Source organism: Thunnus albacares, chromosome 1, assembly GCF_914725855.1.
Source record: "Thunnus albacares chromosome 1, fThuAlb1.1, whole genome shotgun sequence".
Taxonomy (NCBI): domain Eukaryota; kingdom Metazoa; phylum Chordata; class Actinopteri; order Scombriformes; family Scombridae; genus Thunnus; species Thunnus albacares.
In genome coordinates, this window is record NC_058106.1 from 2,497,501 (window position 1) to 2,517,061 (window position 19,561).

Here is a 19,561-nt window from a genome sequence, read left to right on the forward strand (position 1 = left end):
GCCCCAGTTATGTAGTGGCTGCAGTGTTCAGCACCTTGCTGCACAGGCAAGTAGCCGAACGGTAGTCTGTTGTACTCGTAGGCTATCCCCTGAAAGGTGAAATGCAGGAACTTCCTGTGTTTCAGCACCACCTCGACGTATTTTCTTTGAGACCAGACTCTAAAGAAGAATCCAAAAATGTGTGGCAGGGGAAAAACTGGAGGAAAAGCCTGCGCTAAGGCCAGTTCCCAGTCGGCCATGTCCACAGGCTGCCGAGGAAGGGGAACTATGCGGAGTGTGTCGGTACAGGCGCCCCCGTTTACCTGGTAGCTGTGGAGTACCTGACTGCTGAGATCCTGGAGCTGGCTGGAAATGCTGCGTGACTGCTGAAAAATAAGAGTCTTTCAGGTAGATGGTGGTGAACCAACCAGTCACATGGCTGAACCAATTCCAGCAATGTCCTCATGGTTAGCATGCGGAGCGTCTTTCTGGTGATGCATTGTTTCAGAATGTGGAGATCCAAAATGGGTCTGAAACTTCCCATCTTCTTGGGAACCAGGAAGTATGCAGAGTAAAACCCCTTCTGTCTGTCATGAGTGGGAACGATCAAGACAGCCTGTTTCTATAACAGGTTCTGGATCTTCTCAAAGAGAAAATCTATCTCCTCTTGGGAGGATACTGTATTGAACAACCCAGTCTCAGTGTTTTGTCCATCTACTCCGGTAGTGCGCAGCTATGACATCATTCCTCGTAAAACCGTGTCAGAGGACGGGTGGTCAGCTGGGGGGCAGCAGCCAGGAAGCTATAATATTCTGATTCAGCCCTCTCCACTGCCATACCTTGCATAAACACAAGACTGGCCCAGGGGGGGCCAGTATCGAATGGGTCAAGCTGACGGAGCTGAACACATCAACGTCAGCTGCCTCAACAAAGCGTTAGATACGTCTATCCATCATCCTCCGTGTTTTCAGTGTTTTACAAATAACCGGAGGGGGGCAGACCAGACTCGGTGTCTCCTCCCCTCAGTCCATGAGCGGGCCCAGGGCATTACTCTCTAAGGAAGAAGTAATGCTGCCAGCCGCACTAACATAACCCCAAGCAGTGAGCTGTAAATATCGGTCCTGTGCAAGGCGACGTGAACAGCGGGAGGCAGTGCTGACACTAAGCAGACTTGAGATGTCCTCACTCTGGTCAATGTGTGGGCATGAAGCCTTATTCCTGTTTGAGGATATAACGCCACTTGCCGCCTCACCGTTTTCCAGGGAGATGTGCCACGTTTGCTGGTCTGATAAATAACGGTACTAGTGAGTGCAGCAAGACACAGATCTGCTTTTGAGTGTTGCCATGTTGGGCGGGATGTGTTTCTTTCTCATCACATCGCACCTACATTAGTGCTCGTGGATGCGCTCAGCGCCGGGCTTTTTTTGGCTAGCACAGTCTGCAGCTGAATGAAGCCGCCCACCATCTGCTTCTCTAACAGAGAGAAGAGAGGGCACAAGCTGAGCAAGTGCTTTCTGCATTACACAACCTCTATTACTGGTTGGATGACGCAGCTTAAATCGCTATCAACCTAGAATCACTTATTTATATACCCATAACACAGAGACAGCACACCATGTAACATTTTTTACAACCTAACTTTGTGGAAAGGAGAAGGGGGCCAACAGCTTATGGAGAGTCCCTTAGGAGAACTTCGCACCTGTCAATAGCTCAGCATTATCACTGGGGAACACCCCCAACTCCAGGAGTGATGTCCAAATAAGGAAATGTGCGTCATATAGCAGGTGGATGTGACTCCCCTCGTTGAGACCTGCTGATAGACGTAACAGCGGAGCAGAGGAGAGAGACTGAGAGAGTGATGTAACTGACCTGCATGCTGGTATTTGACATGTTTTTTTTTCTTCCCAAAAACAAATATTTTTTTATAATATTTGTATGAAACAAATATTCGTAAAAAAAAAAAAAAACACTATTTGTGCTTTGCCAAATAACATATTTGTATTCGGGCACACCCCTAATGGATCGACAAGACTTGTCCCATTTCAAAAGCTTTCTTGTTGCTCATCAGTTGCTTAATGGAGTATTCAGGGATCCTCAACAACTCAAGGTCATATTTAAGTATCTGTAGGGCATTCCAAATTGCCAAATTCAAAATTCAAAATTGTCTGCCAATTCATGTTAGTCTTTCACCAAGTCTGTTTGGTTATTTTCTCAACAACAAATCTCTTTAATCCAGGAGATCCACTGATATTACAACATATAAGAGTACAGCTATTTCAAAGAAAGAAAGAGAGATGTTTTCTGTTTAAAGTGTACTGCTGCTCTTTAAAACCACGGCCAGCAGTAGGTGGAGATGTCAGGAAACAACAGCTAATTACTCTGTTTTATCTATGAGGCTGATGATGTCACTCCACACTGTTTGTAAGATAGAATATGCTGTCAATATGTAAACAACTTCAGAATCTTAGGGGCTTTTAGACTACTGTTCAGGGATGGTTTATATCCGCTGATGGCAAATGCTTCTTTAAGAAGAAGGAAAAAACTTAAATAAGTTTTTGTATATTGTCCATAGATGAATGTCTTTTTTTCATTGTCCCCAAGTTTGTTCCAGATATCAATTCCAATTCAACAGGAAGTTTCATAATATCAGTTATATGTATGAATCTGTTGCATGAGGTTAAATGTTCATACGCAGCGCTGTTTGGTTCCCTTAAGTGTTAAATTAATCTGGACATTAAACAGCATTCAGGTTGCCTGTAATTAGCATTACAAGCAGGGCACTTGAAGTTATAAACAGCTGAACTTTTGAATACTTTAGATTTAGGTTCTTTATGGAGTCACTTTTTATTTGTACTGCCCAAAATCACAAATCACCAAATTTACCACAGAGTTAATTTCATGAAAAAGACTTCATGAAACATAAAGTTTGTTATAGAGTCCCATAGTGTTATGACAAAACAGCTACATACTGTACATGGACACCTGTGATTATCCCATCTTTTCATCCAACATCTTACTGCTGGACAGTCCTCAAACTGAAAGAGACCTTTATAGGAATTTATTGTTTTTATTTAACCCCCCCATCCACAGTGACACAGGTGAGCCACTAGAGGGAGGCACAACAGAATACATGGCAAACTCCTCACACTGAGGATATCTGACTCATTTATCTAAATGATGTACAAATGAAGAATTCTGTTGGAAATGTGTTTGTGGGAAGCAGAAGCCTCATGCCACATGTGAAGACCAGCTTGGGAGACTACTGAGTGTATATTGAGGGACTACTGAAGTTGCACAGCCACCATGCAGCTGCCCAGGAGCAGCTCAGTGAGCAGGGTCTCTCCCAGTGGTCAACAGTGGATGAAAGTTGCCAGGTGTAAATGTGAGGCTTTCCCTTCATGGGACTATTTCCATTATTCATGTTTTGGTTGCTTTCATGCATCTTTCACACACATCTGGGTGAAATAAGCTAATGACTTATTGAAAGGAATTTAAGGGAACACTCAGGGATTTTAACTTGCCTTCCAACAACTCTAAAGCTGTCTAATTTATAAGTTGCATCTTATTACCTTGCAAGCTAGTCAGCAATCCATCCAAGAGTCATCTTGGTTTTGTTCTGTGTTAAGACAGTGTGCATAACCTTGGCCACCCCAGTCTGACAGCAGGACTTGGATCATGAACAGGGCCCAGATAGATTCATTTTGGATTACAAGAGGTGAAGATCCACTTGAAATAAGGTTTTTATCCAGAAAAACAGAGCAGCTCTTCAGACACTTGGTCTGAGGCAGTAGTTCCATAAAATCATTAATGATAAATAACCCTCTAATTTGTAAAATATCTGCTTATTTTGAATCCTGTGGTTCTTATCTCCCAAAGCACCATAGGTGTTCTGCATTGTAGATCCTCCTTGCGCACTTTCTAGGAGGCCACCATATATCAGATTAAACCCTTCAATAATGCCACATATAGCAGCCACAGCTGCTATATGCAAGATAGTAAAGTGATCTCACTGAGCCAGTACAGTGGCTTCAGTGGTGAGAAATTCCAACCACACTCCAGTCAATTTATGCCTCATTTATAAAACTGAGTATTTCACTTACACTATAGTACGTTTGGCCAGGATATGAGTATGAAGTGCATTCACTCTGGAAAAATGACTGAATTAAACATATGTCATTTTTGAATGTGATGTTGAACATTACGATTACTGTCCTGATTTTTTTTGTATATTAACTGCAAAGCACTATACAATGACAGTCAGTATATAGTAGGGGAGAACAGGGTAACATTGGCCACTTTTTACATTTGATGATTTTAATGCAAAAACGGAACTGTATTTGTTTCAAATAATAGTTACCATATATACCTCAGGTTGTTGTGTACCCATGGAAATTAAAACAAGTTATCTAATCATTATGGTTTTAGAACAATGAGCCATCAAAAAAAGTTAGTCCTATGGCACAATTTGGCCCAAGGTAGGGGTAAAATGAGCATGGGGATGGGGTAAATAGTGCTACCATTAAATACTGATATAAAAATGACACAAAATCAAACAAATAAATTATAAAATTAAAAATAATGTTGAACTTTATTAATGCCATCAATCTAACAAAGGCGAAAAACTTGTACTTTTAAGTAAAACCATATGTGTGTGTCTTGTTGTTCAACATGTTACCTAAACATTTTCAGTAAAGATTAAACTGTGATCCTTGTGGTTTAGCTCCTGAAAGAATGTGTGTGTAAATGTACTTTTGTGTAAACAGACAAGTGACAAATTAAAGGAAAAACTGGTCCAGGTCTGAATGCTTGACCCCTACAGTGAGGGGATCTGGTGGCTCTGTTATGCTTTGAGGGGCATTTTGTTAGCATGGTTTAGGTCCACTTGTCCCTTTAGTAGGAGGGGTCACTGCAAATCAATACAAAGTTGTTGTGAGTGATCAGCTTTATCCTATGATGAAACATTTCTATCCTGATGGGAGTGGTCTTCTCCAGGATGACAATGCCCCAATTCACAGGGCACCAGGGGTCACGGAATGGTTTGATGAGTATGACAATGATGTGAATAATATGCTATGACCTTCACAGTCACCAGATCTCAACCCAATTGAACACCTATGGGAGATTCTGCACTGATGTGTTAGACAGCGCTCTCCACCACCATCATCAGAACACCAAATGAGGAAATATCTTTTTGAAGAATGGTGTTCATCCCTCCAGAAGAGTTCCAGAGACTGTAGAATCGATGCCAATGTTTATTGAAGCTGTTCTGGTGGCCCAACACCTTACTAAGACACTTTATGTTGGCTTTTCCTTTAATTTGTCACCCATCTGTATGTACAGCATGTTTGTGTGTGTGGTTTAAACTTAACTTTAGTCAAGAATTAGGTATTTATTCATCAACATTGTAGCACTTGTAACAGGGATCAAACATGAACAGTGTCTCTAGTCTCTAGAATATCAGAAAATAATTTTTGGGAGTAAACTGAGCCATTGACTCAACTTGCCCCAACATCACTGGCATGTTTTACCCCACAACCTCCATTATGACAAAACTGTTTCACACAGTGGTTCAGATCCACAATTATGCTGAGTTTATGACCTTGTTTTGTAGCTTACACTGAATTCAATTAACATGTAATAATGTCCAAAACTTATCTTTTTAAATTAAGATACAAGACTGGTAACTTTAGCAACATGATGAATTCACTTGGCGTGACAAAAGTCATTTTTTTTGTTCTGTTTTGCTGACCACTCTCTCCATGTGCTTGAGTCCAAAATGGATTGAGTAATGTGAACTATACTTTTTTAATTTGTGGTCACATAATTACTTTTGTTTATGGTTACCTAGATAAAGGGGGTGGCTCATTTTACCCACTGGCTCTATATACCCCGTTCTCCCCTATATACTATATATAGTTGGCATTTAGTATGGAATTTGGACATAGCAGAAGGTCTGTAGTAGAGGGGTGCTCCACCAATTTTACATGTTTGCTAGTCATATAATCCAGTATAATTAGTATAATGTGGTTCTGTGTCTCTGGAAAAGTACTCAAGTGACATTAAGTCTCTTTATGGTTGGACACTGTCATGTTGCACTAATTAATATTTTTATATTAACATTGGCTCAAATGTTACACAAAAATGTGAAAGGAATTGCTTGTAGTGATGAACCCACAGATAATTCCCACCAACTCTGCAGTTCCCCTCAGCTCTACAAAGACTTTTAGCCTCTTTCAGCTCATTGTTTTGGTTTTATGGCCCTCAACTTTATTGTTTGGTTCACTCTAAAACTCTCCATAGCTGAAGAGCTGCTAAATGCTGGTGAGGAAAATTAGATTTTTTTTTCTCTTAGTTGGTTTAGACCAAACCAGAGCTAAAATCAGAGTGACTATTGGACTTACATTCATCTAGTGGACACTAACACAACTCCAAATCAATGCTAACTGTTGGATGGTCACATTGGCAGCTGGTTGGTAACACATTAGTCATACCAACTTCATACGATCATTTTATGTCAGATGCGTTTACAGGTTGTCTTGCTGCCCCTGAGTGGCCAAAAAAAGCTTTAACGCTTTAAATTTGTAACAGTATGCCTGCATTATAAACTGCGGACAAGATGTGGGTGTTTACTAGGCAGGGAAAGTCCAATGCTTCAAGTCATTGTACTTGGAACTCAGCAAAAAACAACCTCCAACACAAAAATATGCAATGGAACAGTCACCAACAGAGTTTGCCGACAGAAACACACCTGATGTCACAGCAATATGGCGGCACACACAGTGAACAGTGCAGAATTGCCTTTTCATCAATTTTTACTTTATGTAGTTGTTTGTGTTGTGAAACATGCTGTGACAACTTTGTAGTTGCCATTTCCATTTCCATTCAGTTCTTCCATTTCCATTCTTTAAAAGAGACTCCTCCTGTCTCTTTTAAAGTGTGCTAATCTGTTAAATCAGCTGTGGTAAATGATATAGGTCCTTAGATGCTTGTGAAGTTCAGACTTGCCATACAAACATTAGTTTGCTGTAGGCGTCCATGTTTTCCCAAGCAGATGCACAGGGAGACATTTCGATCAGAAGTCAGGAATACCGACTCGGAACTATCAACTTCCGACTTGCAATGGATTGCACCATAAGACTCTATTCAGTTGCATTATGGGAAGTGTAGGATCCGGTGTTTTTGGAACTTGACCCATGTTAGAGATTAAAAGGAAGGATATCTTAGCCTCTGTTGTGCTGATTTTGTCAACAGGTCAAGCCATCAATTTCCTTATTCTTTCTTAATCTTCTGTGGATATTTTGTGGTTGACACCACCAACAAGCCAAGACTCTACCCAATAAATCTCTGAATAGCAAATGGTTGAATTTGGGTGGTGGAAGGTGATGAGAATTTTTCACTCTCATCATTATTTTCCCCACACATGTAGTTGTACAATTCAAAACTAAGTTTGAATACACAACAATACAAATCTTTGTCTTTAGGCTTAAATATCATCAAGTGAAGCTAAATGTGGCTGTTGTGACACAATGTTGTTTGACAGCTCCTGCTATATAGCAGCCTTTTTGCTGAGAATGTTGGAAAATAGCCCACATTTAATGTTCCTCCATATCCTAAACCACATACCAAACCCTATAAAGGCCTCACCTCCCATCAGAGCCTGTCTAAAACAAACTGAGTTCACTCAGAGTGGGTCTGTCCATCCACAGCCTCCACCAGAATCAACCCAGATTTGCATATTTACAGCCCAGTGCTGCAGTTCAAACAGCACTGCCTAAGACTGAAAACTAGACCCATACACACACATACACTAAATGTGGAGTGTGTGTTTATGTGTACACTGGAGTGGGCCACAGAGAATTTATTCATACTGTGAAGTACATGTACCCACACATACTGAGGGCACACACACACACACACACACACATGAAGCCTTGTAAAAGACTACAACCAGTGTGTGATGCAAAGTAGGTGTGAGGTCAGGCCCAGCTAAGTGCGGTGTGTTTTCCTCTCTGGAGCTGGCTCACAGGAAAGGGGCAGTGATTTTGGGGAGCCGTGCCTTACTGAGACACACTGTTGTGTTCTCCAGACAGAGGGGGAGGAAAAGGAGGGAGGAGGACGGAGGAGGAGGAGGAGAGGTACAGGCACATTACCCCGAGATGAATCACAGTGAGGAAGCCATATGCTCTGAGTGATACGTCAGTTTCTGACCCGATGGTCTGTCTGGACTCCTGCCTGTCTGTCTGGAGTAATTCCATCTTTTTGCACCCTGAGTAGAAGCAGTGGAGGCTGGCTAAGAGACAACATGATCGACTACGGTGAGTAGGACTTAACAGTGTTAATAAAGTTGTGCAAGTTCATGTTTATCTGAACGCTGTGTCTCTCAGACTGGAATGTAATGCATGAAATGACTTAAGATTATATGGCAGAAGTGAAAGTGAGACAATGTTGTTTCTGAGGCTTTGAATATTGTGTAACTATCAAAATTAGTTACAGAGCGGGGAAGTTAAATGATGCACTTGTTGGCCTGAGGGCTGGATGTGTGTGGATTCATGGACCCACTTGCACACAGAGGTCTTTTAGGAAAACACAAATTACATAACACTGTGAATGTCCATTCCAAAGCGACCTTTAGAGCACAAATAGCCCAGTGAGGCCAGCAGTGGCTTCCTCTCTGCTCTCCCCACAGCCACGCATATGCCATAAACCCACAGGGCCAGGCTTAGATACAACCACATGGCCATACACAGCACGTAGTTGTCATTCCACGCTGACACAACAGGGGCCAGACTAGCTGCACCTCCCTAGAAAGTGTGAGTACATTTGCATAAACAAAAATTCAAGATCAGTCGTGTCCCCTTCAGTACCAAAACTCATAAATAATCCCCAAGACTGTACACATTCTAAAAGTGGTACAGTTTAAATTTGCAGCATGACTGAGAGGTTTCCCATTCAGGTGGCTCTCCACTGTCCATTGTGGGTCCCGCTCTGGAAAAAACTCCAAACAACACACACGTTGTTCTGCTACACAGCCACCCCACCCTCTGCTTTCTCTCAATTAGGTTCTGTTAGGCTGCAGTGCCTGCCTTGCTAATGCTACAAACAGAAAGTATGGTTTCTGTGAGGACACACACACACATATATGAATACGCATGTGTAAACACACTGTTTATTCAGCCTCTATCATAAACACACCTTTCAACGTGACTCACGCTCCTCACTCTCCTCCTCCTTCCCCCATTTTTCCTCTTCATCCAAGTTTTTTTATACTAAACAGTGTTGCTACTGTGAGCCATTACATCAATAGAGTAGAGTGTGTGTCAGAGGAAAGTTGGACTGTACCTCTGCTGACATCACAGGAGGTGGTCTGACATCACAGGAGGTGGTAAACATCTTCAGAGTTTTGAAAGAAGAGCTTTTTATGAAGGAAGGCTGTAAATATACATATTTACTAACACACAGCCTGCACTGAAGGGCTTTAAAGCCCCCTGACCTGGGGACTTCATGGAAAACTGTGACTGTCCCAATTCAGAGGTTGGATACAACCCATGAAGATATGTCTGTTAGGAACTTGGAGACGAGGCTTAACTAGAATCTCCTCCACAAATACTAAAGCCGTCCCTGAATCTCATTGGTTTAAACTGCATATTTACTGCCTTCAGAGCAACTCAAAGGAAAACTTCAACATTTTGTGAATACACTTATTATTTTTCTTTACAAAAGTCAGATGAGAAGATAGATATCAATCTCATGTCTGTGTGTTACACAGAGCAGGAGTCAGAATGTGGTTAGCCTAGCTTAGCATAAAGACTGGAAACTTTGCTTCCAGTGTTAAAAAAAACAACAAAACCTCCTACCAATATCTCCAAAGCTGACAAATTAACATGTTATATCTCAGTAGCCTAATCATGTCATTACTGTGAGGCAGTGTTGCCAACTTTGCAACTTTCTTTGTAAATCTGACAACTGTTCATATCAGCACGTGAACATGCGCTCATCCTGCTCACTGTGGCCACAGCCTTCTGGACTGCAGTGAGCAGGACAGAGCAGCAGCAGCGCACGTTCAGTCAACTAAAGGGGCCAGTATACTCCATCAGAACTGCTTGTTGGAAGTTTAAATAGCTTCAGAATCCCCCTCCTCCCCACACCTTTTCAAAGTCTGATTAGTGGTGGCTGAGTCCAACCATTTCTGTGACTTTCAGAAATGGACAATCTGACGTTCACACCCACTTCATACAGTGATAGTTCAGCTGTGTGGAGGTGAGAAAAGAGCCAGTGTTTGAACTTCTCTCCCTAGCTCTCTTTTGTGCAACACTAATACTAAGACAACACTAATGCTTCGACAAAAAAGGCAGTGCAGTGCACCTTGTGTTTTACAATCTGCAAAAAGCGATCTGACTGACTGGGGCCTATGACTGCCTTCCAGGAAAGATTGTCTGAAAATGTTGCGTCATTGCGTTCCCCATATTTAAAATATATCTTCTTAAACTATAGCTTTTCACTCCGCCTTAGAGTGTGGCTGTATGGAACAACTATAAACACTTAAGATTTCCATTGTGGACAATGTATGACTAGTGTACCAACTAGTTCTGGTCCAGTATAAACCAACCCTAATCATTAGCCAGGGAGAAATGTGCCTGAGCCATGAATGTGCATGCTATAAGCTAGGCTAATCATATCATGACTGTGCAGGGTGTGGATGGACGTCGTCAGCAGTGTGCTCTGTTGCACCTATAACCACACCTAACAGTGATGTCACTGTCTACTAACACACCCTGGAGTACATGTCTGCATCACTGCAGCAATGTGGCAAGTTAAACCACTGGAGGTCAGCAAAAACAAGATGTTCAGCTGCTGTTAAGTTGTTCTTAAACAAACTACAGTGCATTTTTACCTGTGTGCAAGTTCTTTTAGTTTTCTGCTTGAATTTAGACATAAAATTTGTGCTAGATCTGTGTGAGACTAGATCCTGACTTCCTTCAAATACAAGAACCAGATCTGAGATCAGAGACGGTTGCTGTCTTTACCTCAATGCAGATGTAAACTCATATTTACCTAGCAGTCCAATGGATATGATGTTTGAGCAGTTGGTAGCTGAGATCGATTTCCATTCCACTAAGTGTTCCCATTGTGCTGGCATACATCCAGCTGGAAAGTGTGTCGGCCTATGAAAAGAGAAGAGAGAGGGAGAGATGAAGTGTAGTCTATGGGGCTTGTAAGCCTCCAGCATAGAGATCCATGTCTCTGTTTCCTGTCTATCTGGCCAGCACAACAACCAGGCTAATGTTCCATAATTGCTAACACACTTCCAGGATCAGAGCTACAGATTCACCAGAAAAGAAAGCTTTTCTTCCATACTCATCCACTGGAACCAGGAGGATCATTACTGATTTATTTATTTATTTACATGGCTATTCAATTATTTATACGGTTTCGATGTTTTCATTTAGTTTATTTAACAATGCATTTATGTATTTTAAATGACTTCAATTTATCCTTCATTTAAATATCTGATATGTACCATGATTGACATCATTTTATCGTTGTCATTTTATTTCATATTTCACTGTGTAGCCTATCTCAGTGGTTCAGATGTAAATGAAACTGGGAGTTGAGTGCCATGTGGTCAGCACGTTATATTCCATATTTACAGTTTGTTCTGTTATATTTCACTCGCATGTAATATTCACAGCACACAGAGGCATTTGTCAGCATATGGGCTGTCACATCACTGTAGCAGAACAGCAACAGCCAGCTGTACTGACAAATACACACACACCACAAGCTCAGACCAAAGATCAAGAGTCTTTTCTACCATTAGGCTAGGTGGATTTATCCAACTAAATACAGTACATTCGAAATGACATTATGACAGAGTGCCTCACTTAAAGCAACATCTGCACTGTAACTCTCTAGACCAGAGGCCAGATGTATTGCGTATGCACAAATACCATGCACACACCATTTCCCACACATAAACTGGTGTTTAGAAAAACAGAATGTGTGGTGAGAATATGTGTGCGTCACGCAGACTTCTTCTGACCAGCGTACACGTTTTTCCAGAGCCACTTACAGTGTATAAGATGAGATGGAGATAGACACCTGTGATGACAGACAGAATCTAAATATAATAAATCATTGTATGTTTAGGTTGATAACCAACTGCACTGACTGTGTGAATTTTATGTGTTGAACACAACAATCTGGAAAATGCCAATCAAAGGTGCATTTATAAACTTAATTTTGATTAATTACTTTTGTGTGATACATTTTATCATTCTTTTAATGTACATAGAGGGCACTATTTTATTAAACTGTTAATGTTCTTTTTATTTTACCTTTAACTAGTGCAGTGCCCGTTCAAAACGTGCCTGTTCGGAACAGGCTGATTTCTCAATACCTAGAGAGTTGTGCCCATCCCTGAAACGCCTCTCAGGCTGACTATATGTATGCTACAATTTACTGATGTTCCCTAAATGCCTCACACTAAGGGTATCAGTAGATGCAAAATTTACCCCTGTTCAAAACATTCCTGAGACATCCTGCACTGTGTCTTGAACATACATACAAAGTTCCCGCATGTGAGGAACAGGAATGTAGCTTAACTCTCTAAACTTTTTCAATTCATTCTCTATAGTAGTTCTTATCACTATGAATGTAATCCCACCTCTGACCACAATGTGGATTACAATGGCAGAGTGATGTTGTCTGTATTTCCGTTCGTTGAATCAACATGCAGAAGAAGAAGCAGAAGTAACATTATTTATGAGGTATTTTTATATATTTCTGAACATGCCTGAGATATCCAGCACTAACTCTTAAATGTACATGCCAAGTTTCATTCACACTTTACAGTTCAATAGTGGAGTTTCGATCTCTTACACGCTAAGTCATTAACACTATGGATGTAATCCCACCTCCAACCACAATGTGGGTTGCAGAGTGGCACTGTCCATAATTCCGTTTGTTTACTCCGAGGGCAGAAGAAGAAGCAAATCAATGTTATTTATGAGGCATTTTTATATATTTCTCAAAAAACGCTCATCAAAACAATAAATAGCTGGGATCCTTTAATAGTTAGTATGAACAGGAGGAATGATTACAGCAAGCAAAACCGGTTTCAATGTTCATTTGGACATATGGCTGACAGACTTGAAAAATTGTGAACTCGTCCTTTAAGGTGGCAGCTTTTGGACGAGAAAGATAGTGTGTTTATTCTGTTCTATTGTAACACAATGCAATGCACAAATTTGAGGAGGTACATATGACTGATGAAAGTAGATTGTGGTGCGACAGCTTCAGAGACACCCGACGAAACACAAAAAAGTAGAAATCCATGGAAAGACATTTTTTCTGGCATTTGAAAAACTGTATGGCATGCTGGAAAGTTACATTTTGTTAGCTGTCTGTTGACATGTTTCTTGTATCATTTCCTGTACAAAATGGTAATTATGACCCAGAGGTCACATGTGCCCGGAGGTAGCATAGAAGGAAAAAGGAACTGTTTTTTCAACAACGGAACCTTGAGGCACACCACATGTGATCAAAATGTGTCCACAGACATGAGAAATCTTCTATCAGTCACATAGCACAAGAACCAGTTAAGTGCAGTCTGTGAAATACCAATATTAAAGCACTGAGATTTTACAAAATATATTTTGTTTTCCATCTTATTCAGACTCTGTTGAGATTCTGCGTGTTCAGCACAGAGAGCACATCTTGGCAGAGCTGGAATAGTTTGAAATAGTTTGACATTTTGGGAAATTTGCTTATTTACTTTCTTGCCAGCATTTAGATGAGAAGATACATAAGTACTAGGAATGTGCCCAAATACAAATATGTTATTTGGCAAATCACAATAGTGGGTTTTTTTTACGAATATTTGTTTCATACAAATATTTTTAATTTTTTTTGTTTTCAGGAAGAAAAAAAAAACATGTCAAATACCAGCACGCAGGTCAATTACATCGCCATCTCAGTCTCTGTCCTCTGCTCCACTGTTACATGTATCAGCAGGTCTCAACGAGGGGAGTCACATCCACCTGCTACATGACGCACATTTCCTTATATGGACATCACTCCTGGAGTTGGGGATGTTCGCCAGAGATAAATCTGAGCTATTGACAAGTGACCTGTTGTTCCCCTGCTCCTTTCCACAAAGTTAGGTTGTAAAAAATAGGCAATAAATAAAAAGTGCAAAGCAAGAATCGCCTTTGAAGTTCTTCCCTGTCTGTCTGCAATGAGGCGATGAGTAAAGCTTTAGCTCAGTAGTCAGCACAGCTGTTATGATCTGGGAGACTCCAGTTTCAGACCTGGTGTGGGGACCTCCTTCATAAGGTAGTTTATTCATGAACACTTATTGTAACACTTTAATTTTCTAAAATTAAAAGCATAATAAAAACAAAAACAGGATTTTTAAGCCTCTTTCCATTTTTATTCGAATACAAATACAAATAATTTTGCTGCCTCAACAAATACAGATACAAATACAAATACTGGGCTCTCTGCACATCCTTAGTTGGTACCACTCTCATGTCTTTGCATTAAAGATGAAGCTGGAGTTAGATGACGGTAGCTTAGCTTAGCATAAAGAGTGGAAACAGAGAGAAACAGGTAGCCTGCTCTATCCAAAGGTAACAATATCTGCCCATCAACACTCTAAAGCTCACTAACATATTATATCTCCATTGTTTAATTTGTATAAAAACTGAAGTGTAAAACTGACAACTCGCCAATTTTTTGTGCAGTTTTGTTTTGGATTATTTCTCTACTACTTCTACTAACAGTGGATACTTCAAGAAATTAGTGGTCCCGGCCAGGAAATAGTTTGGCACATAACCTGTACTACGGTGACTTAATTGAATATTTTCAATAGAATGTTTTCAATTAAGTCAAGTCTCACTTCTTCATTTTTGTGACTAACGTCTGCATGTCAGAATTTTCTACATGTTCCTTGATATTGACCAATAGGAGCACAGAGCAGTCTTCCATGCACCACTGTGATTATGGTGAAGCAAAAGAGAAATGATGTTGTTATTGTCAGGTACCTGCCACCTCCTTCCCCATCACCTACGTATGCACATATGCAAGTCGTGAAAGATGGCGAGCTGTGATTGTTTAGGGTCCAACATGTAGTCTGGCATGTCTCTTAGTCAAGTCACAGCAAGAAGTTATGACTCTTTGATCGTCTAATCTGACACAGTGACCGTCTGAAAAGACTTAAATATCTTGTCATTGATCCTGTCATTAGATGTGTAATCTTAGATTAATACAAAACTGGAAGCAGAGGAAAACTGTTGGTAAATCTTTGATGGTTCACCCTTTCTTGAAAGAGCTCTTGTACCTAATCACTAAAACCTTAAGCTGCAGCAGTCACAAAGGTGGAGCTTATTAGTACTCTATCAATGGGAAAGGATCCCAACCAGGAAATTGCGAAAGTCACATCGCTCTGACAGTGAGGGGGCTGGGAGAGAAGGTAGCAAGATAATGATGTCAGCCTTATGGGTTTCAGTTAAAGAGCCTCTGCACATTGTTTACTAAGTGTTCATGGCAAATGTGAGAGGACATCTACACTAGCATGTATAATGCATTTGAGGGTCATCATGTAGTGCTCTCTGGAGTGTGAAGCGTTCAAGTGTGCAGATCATCATTCACTCTAGCCCATTAACGGCACCAGTAAGCCATAGCTAACACCATTATCTGTTCTAACATAGTATGGCTTGTGTGCACATTAAAAAGAGTGAGCCTCTAATGCCTCATCAGTTTCTGGTTTTGTGTCCATGTTCCATGTCATTTGGTCATTTCAGGTCATTTCATTGCACATCAGTGTGTGTGTGGAGTGTCCGTGTATCCATGTGTTTCTCTCAACAGCAGTCTGATTAAGTCGCAGTCATGAGGACTGAGGAAAAACTTTGCCTCTTTTTTTTTCAAAGCAGGGAAAGAAAAGCGCTTTTATCCTCCCTAGTCTCCACAATTGCCTCAGCAAATTCTCAGAACACACACACACGGATGCAGTCAGACTGTCCTAACTGAATTTTCTAATTGCTCTCCAGAGCGTCCCTCTCCATTAGGCTTTGGACCAGCTGGGAGGGGTGCGTTGGTTCCTGAGCTCCCGGCGCACACACATACACACACACTGACAGCCATGCCTCAGAGATACTCCCACCAGAAGAGGAAAGCCAGCACAGCGGCTGCTAGGAGGATGGAAAGGAGACGCAGGGACCAGGGGAAAAGCAACAACAACAGCAACCCAAACAGCAGCCATAACCACCGCTCCAAGAAGCTGGCCATGCTCTCCAGGTACCCTCACCTCGGTACAGGCTTAGAGCTAGGGCTGTACAGGAAGCAATAGAAAATAAAGTTAAGTCAGGTTTGTTCATTTATGGACTTTGCCTCATTTTTGCCATCAGTTTTCATTGTTTTTATTCCTTAGTACAACTTTACTGTGGTGTATTATTTTAGGAATAGGGTAAACTCTATGTACCAGGGGCACAATAGTGTATTCTGTATGTGTCTGTACATATGGAGGTTTTGTACCTACAGTATATTGTGTGTACCTTGTATGTTTCTGTATGCAGCTTTATGCAACATATTTGTCCTCGCGGACAATGTATATCTTATCTTATCTTATCTTATTTAGAGGCTGATGTAATTTTTAATGATCAGTATTTAGATTCATAGCCAATCACAGACCAGAGGTACTAGTTATTTTAGCTTTAAGTTCTGATATACAGCATGTTTGCGCACATCAGTGTTGCTTTTACTCTTTCTGTCCTGCAGGACTGCTATTTTTGTCCCTCTCCTTTAATACCTGACTTTCACTGACCCCGTCTAGGTCCCTGATCCTGTGTCACTCTAAGACCACCGATGACTGCCCCGGTCCAGAAGAGAGGCATGCTGGGGAAGTGTCAGAGGGGCGCAGGACATGGGGTCCAGGCTGGAGGACAGATCTGACTGCTGGGAATACAACAGGCTACAGAGACACAGAGAACGGACAATGGAAACAATCAGCCATGGAGAAAAGAGGAGGCACAGAGTCAGCCAACCAGCTGCATCACACCACCACACATAGGGAGAATAAAAAGAGCATAAGGAGGTCCTTCAGCATCAAGGTATGACTGCAGGACTTTGCTCTGGGGTAGAATCTATGCATACCTTTTTAGTTCCTCAAATTCCTCCTCTTTCCTCAAAAGAAGCCATTCATAAAAAACAGTTGTTAACAAACTTCAGATAGAGTTTGCTGTGTAGCTGATATTACTGAGTCCATTTGCTGACTTTGACTCTTCTTGAGTTTCTGATACACTATGTTTTAACAAGAAGTAAACACAGTGTTGCTCAGCAGGAGACATACTTACAAGAAGGTGATATACATTTCAGGAGGTCCATGAGTTGTAAAGTTCATCAGACACCAAAACACTGCATAGCAGTTTATAATACTCTGAGGAAGGAGTTTACAAGTCTGGAAAGTTATCACTGTGGCGGTCATTTTATTGTCTCTCTCAACAGTGTTAAGGTAAACAGTGAAATTACACCAATCACGCCTCAAAGTAATCTACTAGGAATGATCACTTGCATATAATCAAATACATGCAAGTGAACATTCCTAGTAGACCAATGTAGGGTGTTGTTGGATTATGTTGTGTTGTGTTGCTACAAAAACTGAGGCAGGTCCACCCCATTGGCTGATGGACTGCCTCATTGAAAGGAATGAGGGGGCTGCGCTTCTCAATGCAATGCTGATACCTATCAGTGCCAAGGCCTTAGGCTGAATCAGAATATCTGGACTTCACACTCACAGACTTAAAGTCGAATGCCTTTTTAACCTTTTTAGATCACATCCCCGGTCATATTGTGCAGCTATTTAACAACATATGCCAAAAAATTACAAAAAAAATCTATTTCTTTGTATTCTTATATCAAAATCCAATGTTTTCCTCCTGTAATACATAATATGATGTGTGCTTATGTAGGATTGGACCAACCCATTTCAACCAGTAATATCATGACATCCACCTATCAATCAATCTTCAACTTTTAGCAGCTCAGAGCTTCATTATGACATGCCCACTTTTCAACATTCAAATCAAATTCCTCCCAACGTTATGTCCCGCCCGTCTATCCCGTTTCACTCGGAAGTACGTCATGATACGGAAGTTAGATACACTCAAAATGCCATTTCATATGGACTTTAACAGCTGTGTTCCCAGGAAGTTTTCTTGCCTGAAGGGGCTTTACAATCTGTACAGCTCACGACATCTTCAATGCTCAGACCCTCGATTCAGATAAGAAAAAACTCCTCAGAGAAAAAACTTTAATGGGGAAAAAAAGAGGAAGTGGAAGTGGGGTTTTAGAAACACTATGAAAAGCAGCAGTTAGTGACACTGCTTAAGTACATGACTGAAAGGTTGTGTTGGATTCATGTTGCAATGAGAGTAGTATGCCATGTGAGTCAAGTGGCACCTTGAGGTGGCCATCTGAACTCAACACTACTAAGAACCATTGACATTAAGTCTTTGAGAGGGGTGACAGGGTCAGAAATGTTAGTTCATCTCAGTGGAAACAATTCAGGTCCTTAGTCCCCTCTCATAGCACATTTTATCCCAAAAGTGTCCAGAGGTGAGCACATCACAGTGCATATGACCAAAGTTCCACCACGAGTGACTTTACCCACACTCACTTCACTATATGATGATGTCACTAAAACAACTGACTTAAGACGTCTTGGGAAATGCGGTGAAATTGAAAGTGCCATTATTCTGTGATTACCACTTGTGGCCACAGTGGCCGCTGTTCCACTGTGTTAAGCTGTTACATACATAGTCTGTCTTTGAATGTGCAGCCACTGCTGTTTTTTTTCTGTTGTGGATGGTCTCATAATAATTCACAGTTCTTAGTTGCTGCACTGTTAAATGTGTGTTTCCACGAATTACACAGTAGATAGTTGTGGAACAACTGTGGCATGGATGTGTTCCTATTTTAGATGTAGAGACACATTTGATGAAATTTATATGGCTGAACTAACCAATCAGAAACAAGTTTAGCACATCATAGTCACAAGGCCTTCACTGTCATATTCATTTCACAGTAACAACATGTTCAACACATGTGGCTCCTGCAGCCTCCCAGAGTTATTCCTTTCAACTGACTGACTGAAACTGACCATACAGCTCTAGACTGTCAGATTCATGACTTACCCAGCAGTAAACTCATTATGATACATTCAACAGTTTTCATTCTGGTCAGAATAATATGTAGAGTTGAGTGTCTGTCGTTTGTATATCCCATGCCTGGTATGGTACGAGCGTGCTAACACTAAGCTATGTACCCTGTGTCGAGTGTTTCTTGTCTCAATGTAATGATAATCACATGCCCTGTGTTGGTTGAGAGCTGTGGATGGCCTGAATGTCAAACATTCAGACAAACACAGGGTTTGTTGTGCTGTGGTGTTTCTACAGCTTGGCCTCACACCACATTCCACTGATGTCAAACAGGGTTAGATTGTTGGTCACTCATCACTCACCTCACAAAAACACACGCAGGTTAAATAGATGAGTGATGATACTTGTTCACAGGTTAGACTGATACT

At 41.1% G+C, this 19,561-nt stretch overlaps 1 protein-coding gene across 2 annotated transcripts in view; it reads left to right on the forward strand.

The window, feature by feature from the left end:
- Positions 1–8,148: 8,148 nt before the first annotated feature.
- The window catches only part of il16 (interleukin 16), a 54,972-nt gene continuing 43,559 nt past the window's right edge, over positions 8,149–19,561 (forward strand). For both annotated transcript variants that reach the window (XM_044348140.1, XM_044348230.1), the window contains exons 1-3: positions 8,149–8,294; positions 16,029–16,275; positions 16,811–17,087. In XM_044348140.1, the coding sequence (XP_044204075.1) occupies positions 8,282–8,294; positions 16,029–16,275; positions 16,811–17,087 (537 nt within the window). In that variant the 5' untranslated portion in view covers positions 8,149–8,281. The remainder of the gene's footprint in view (positions 8,295–16,028; positions 16,276–16,810; positions 17,088–19,561) is intronic.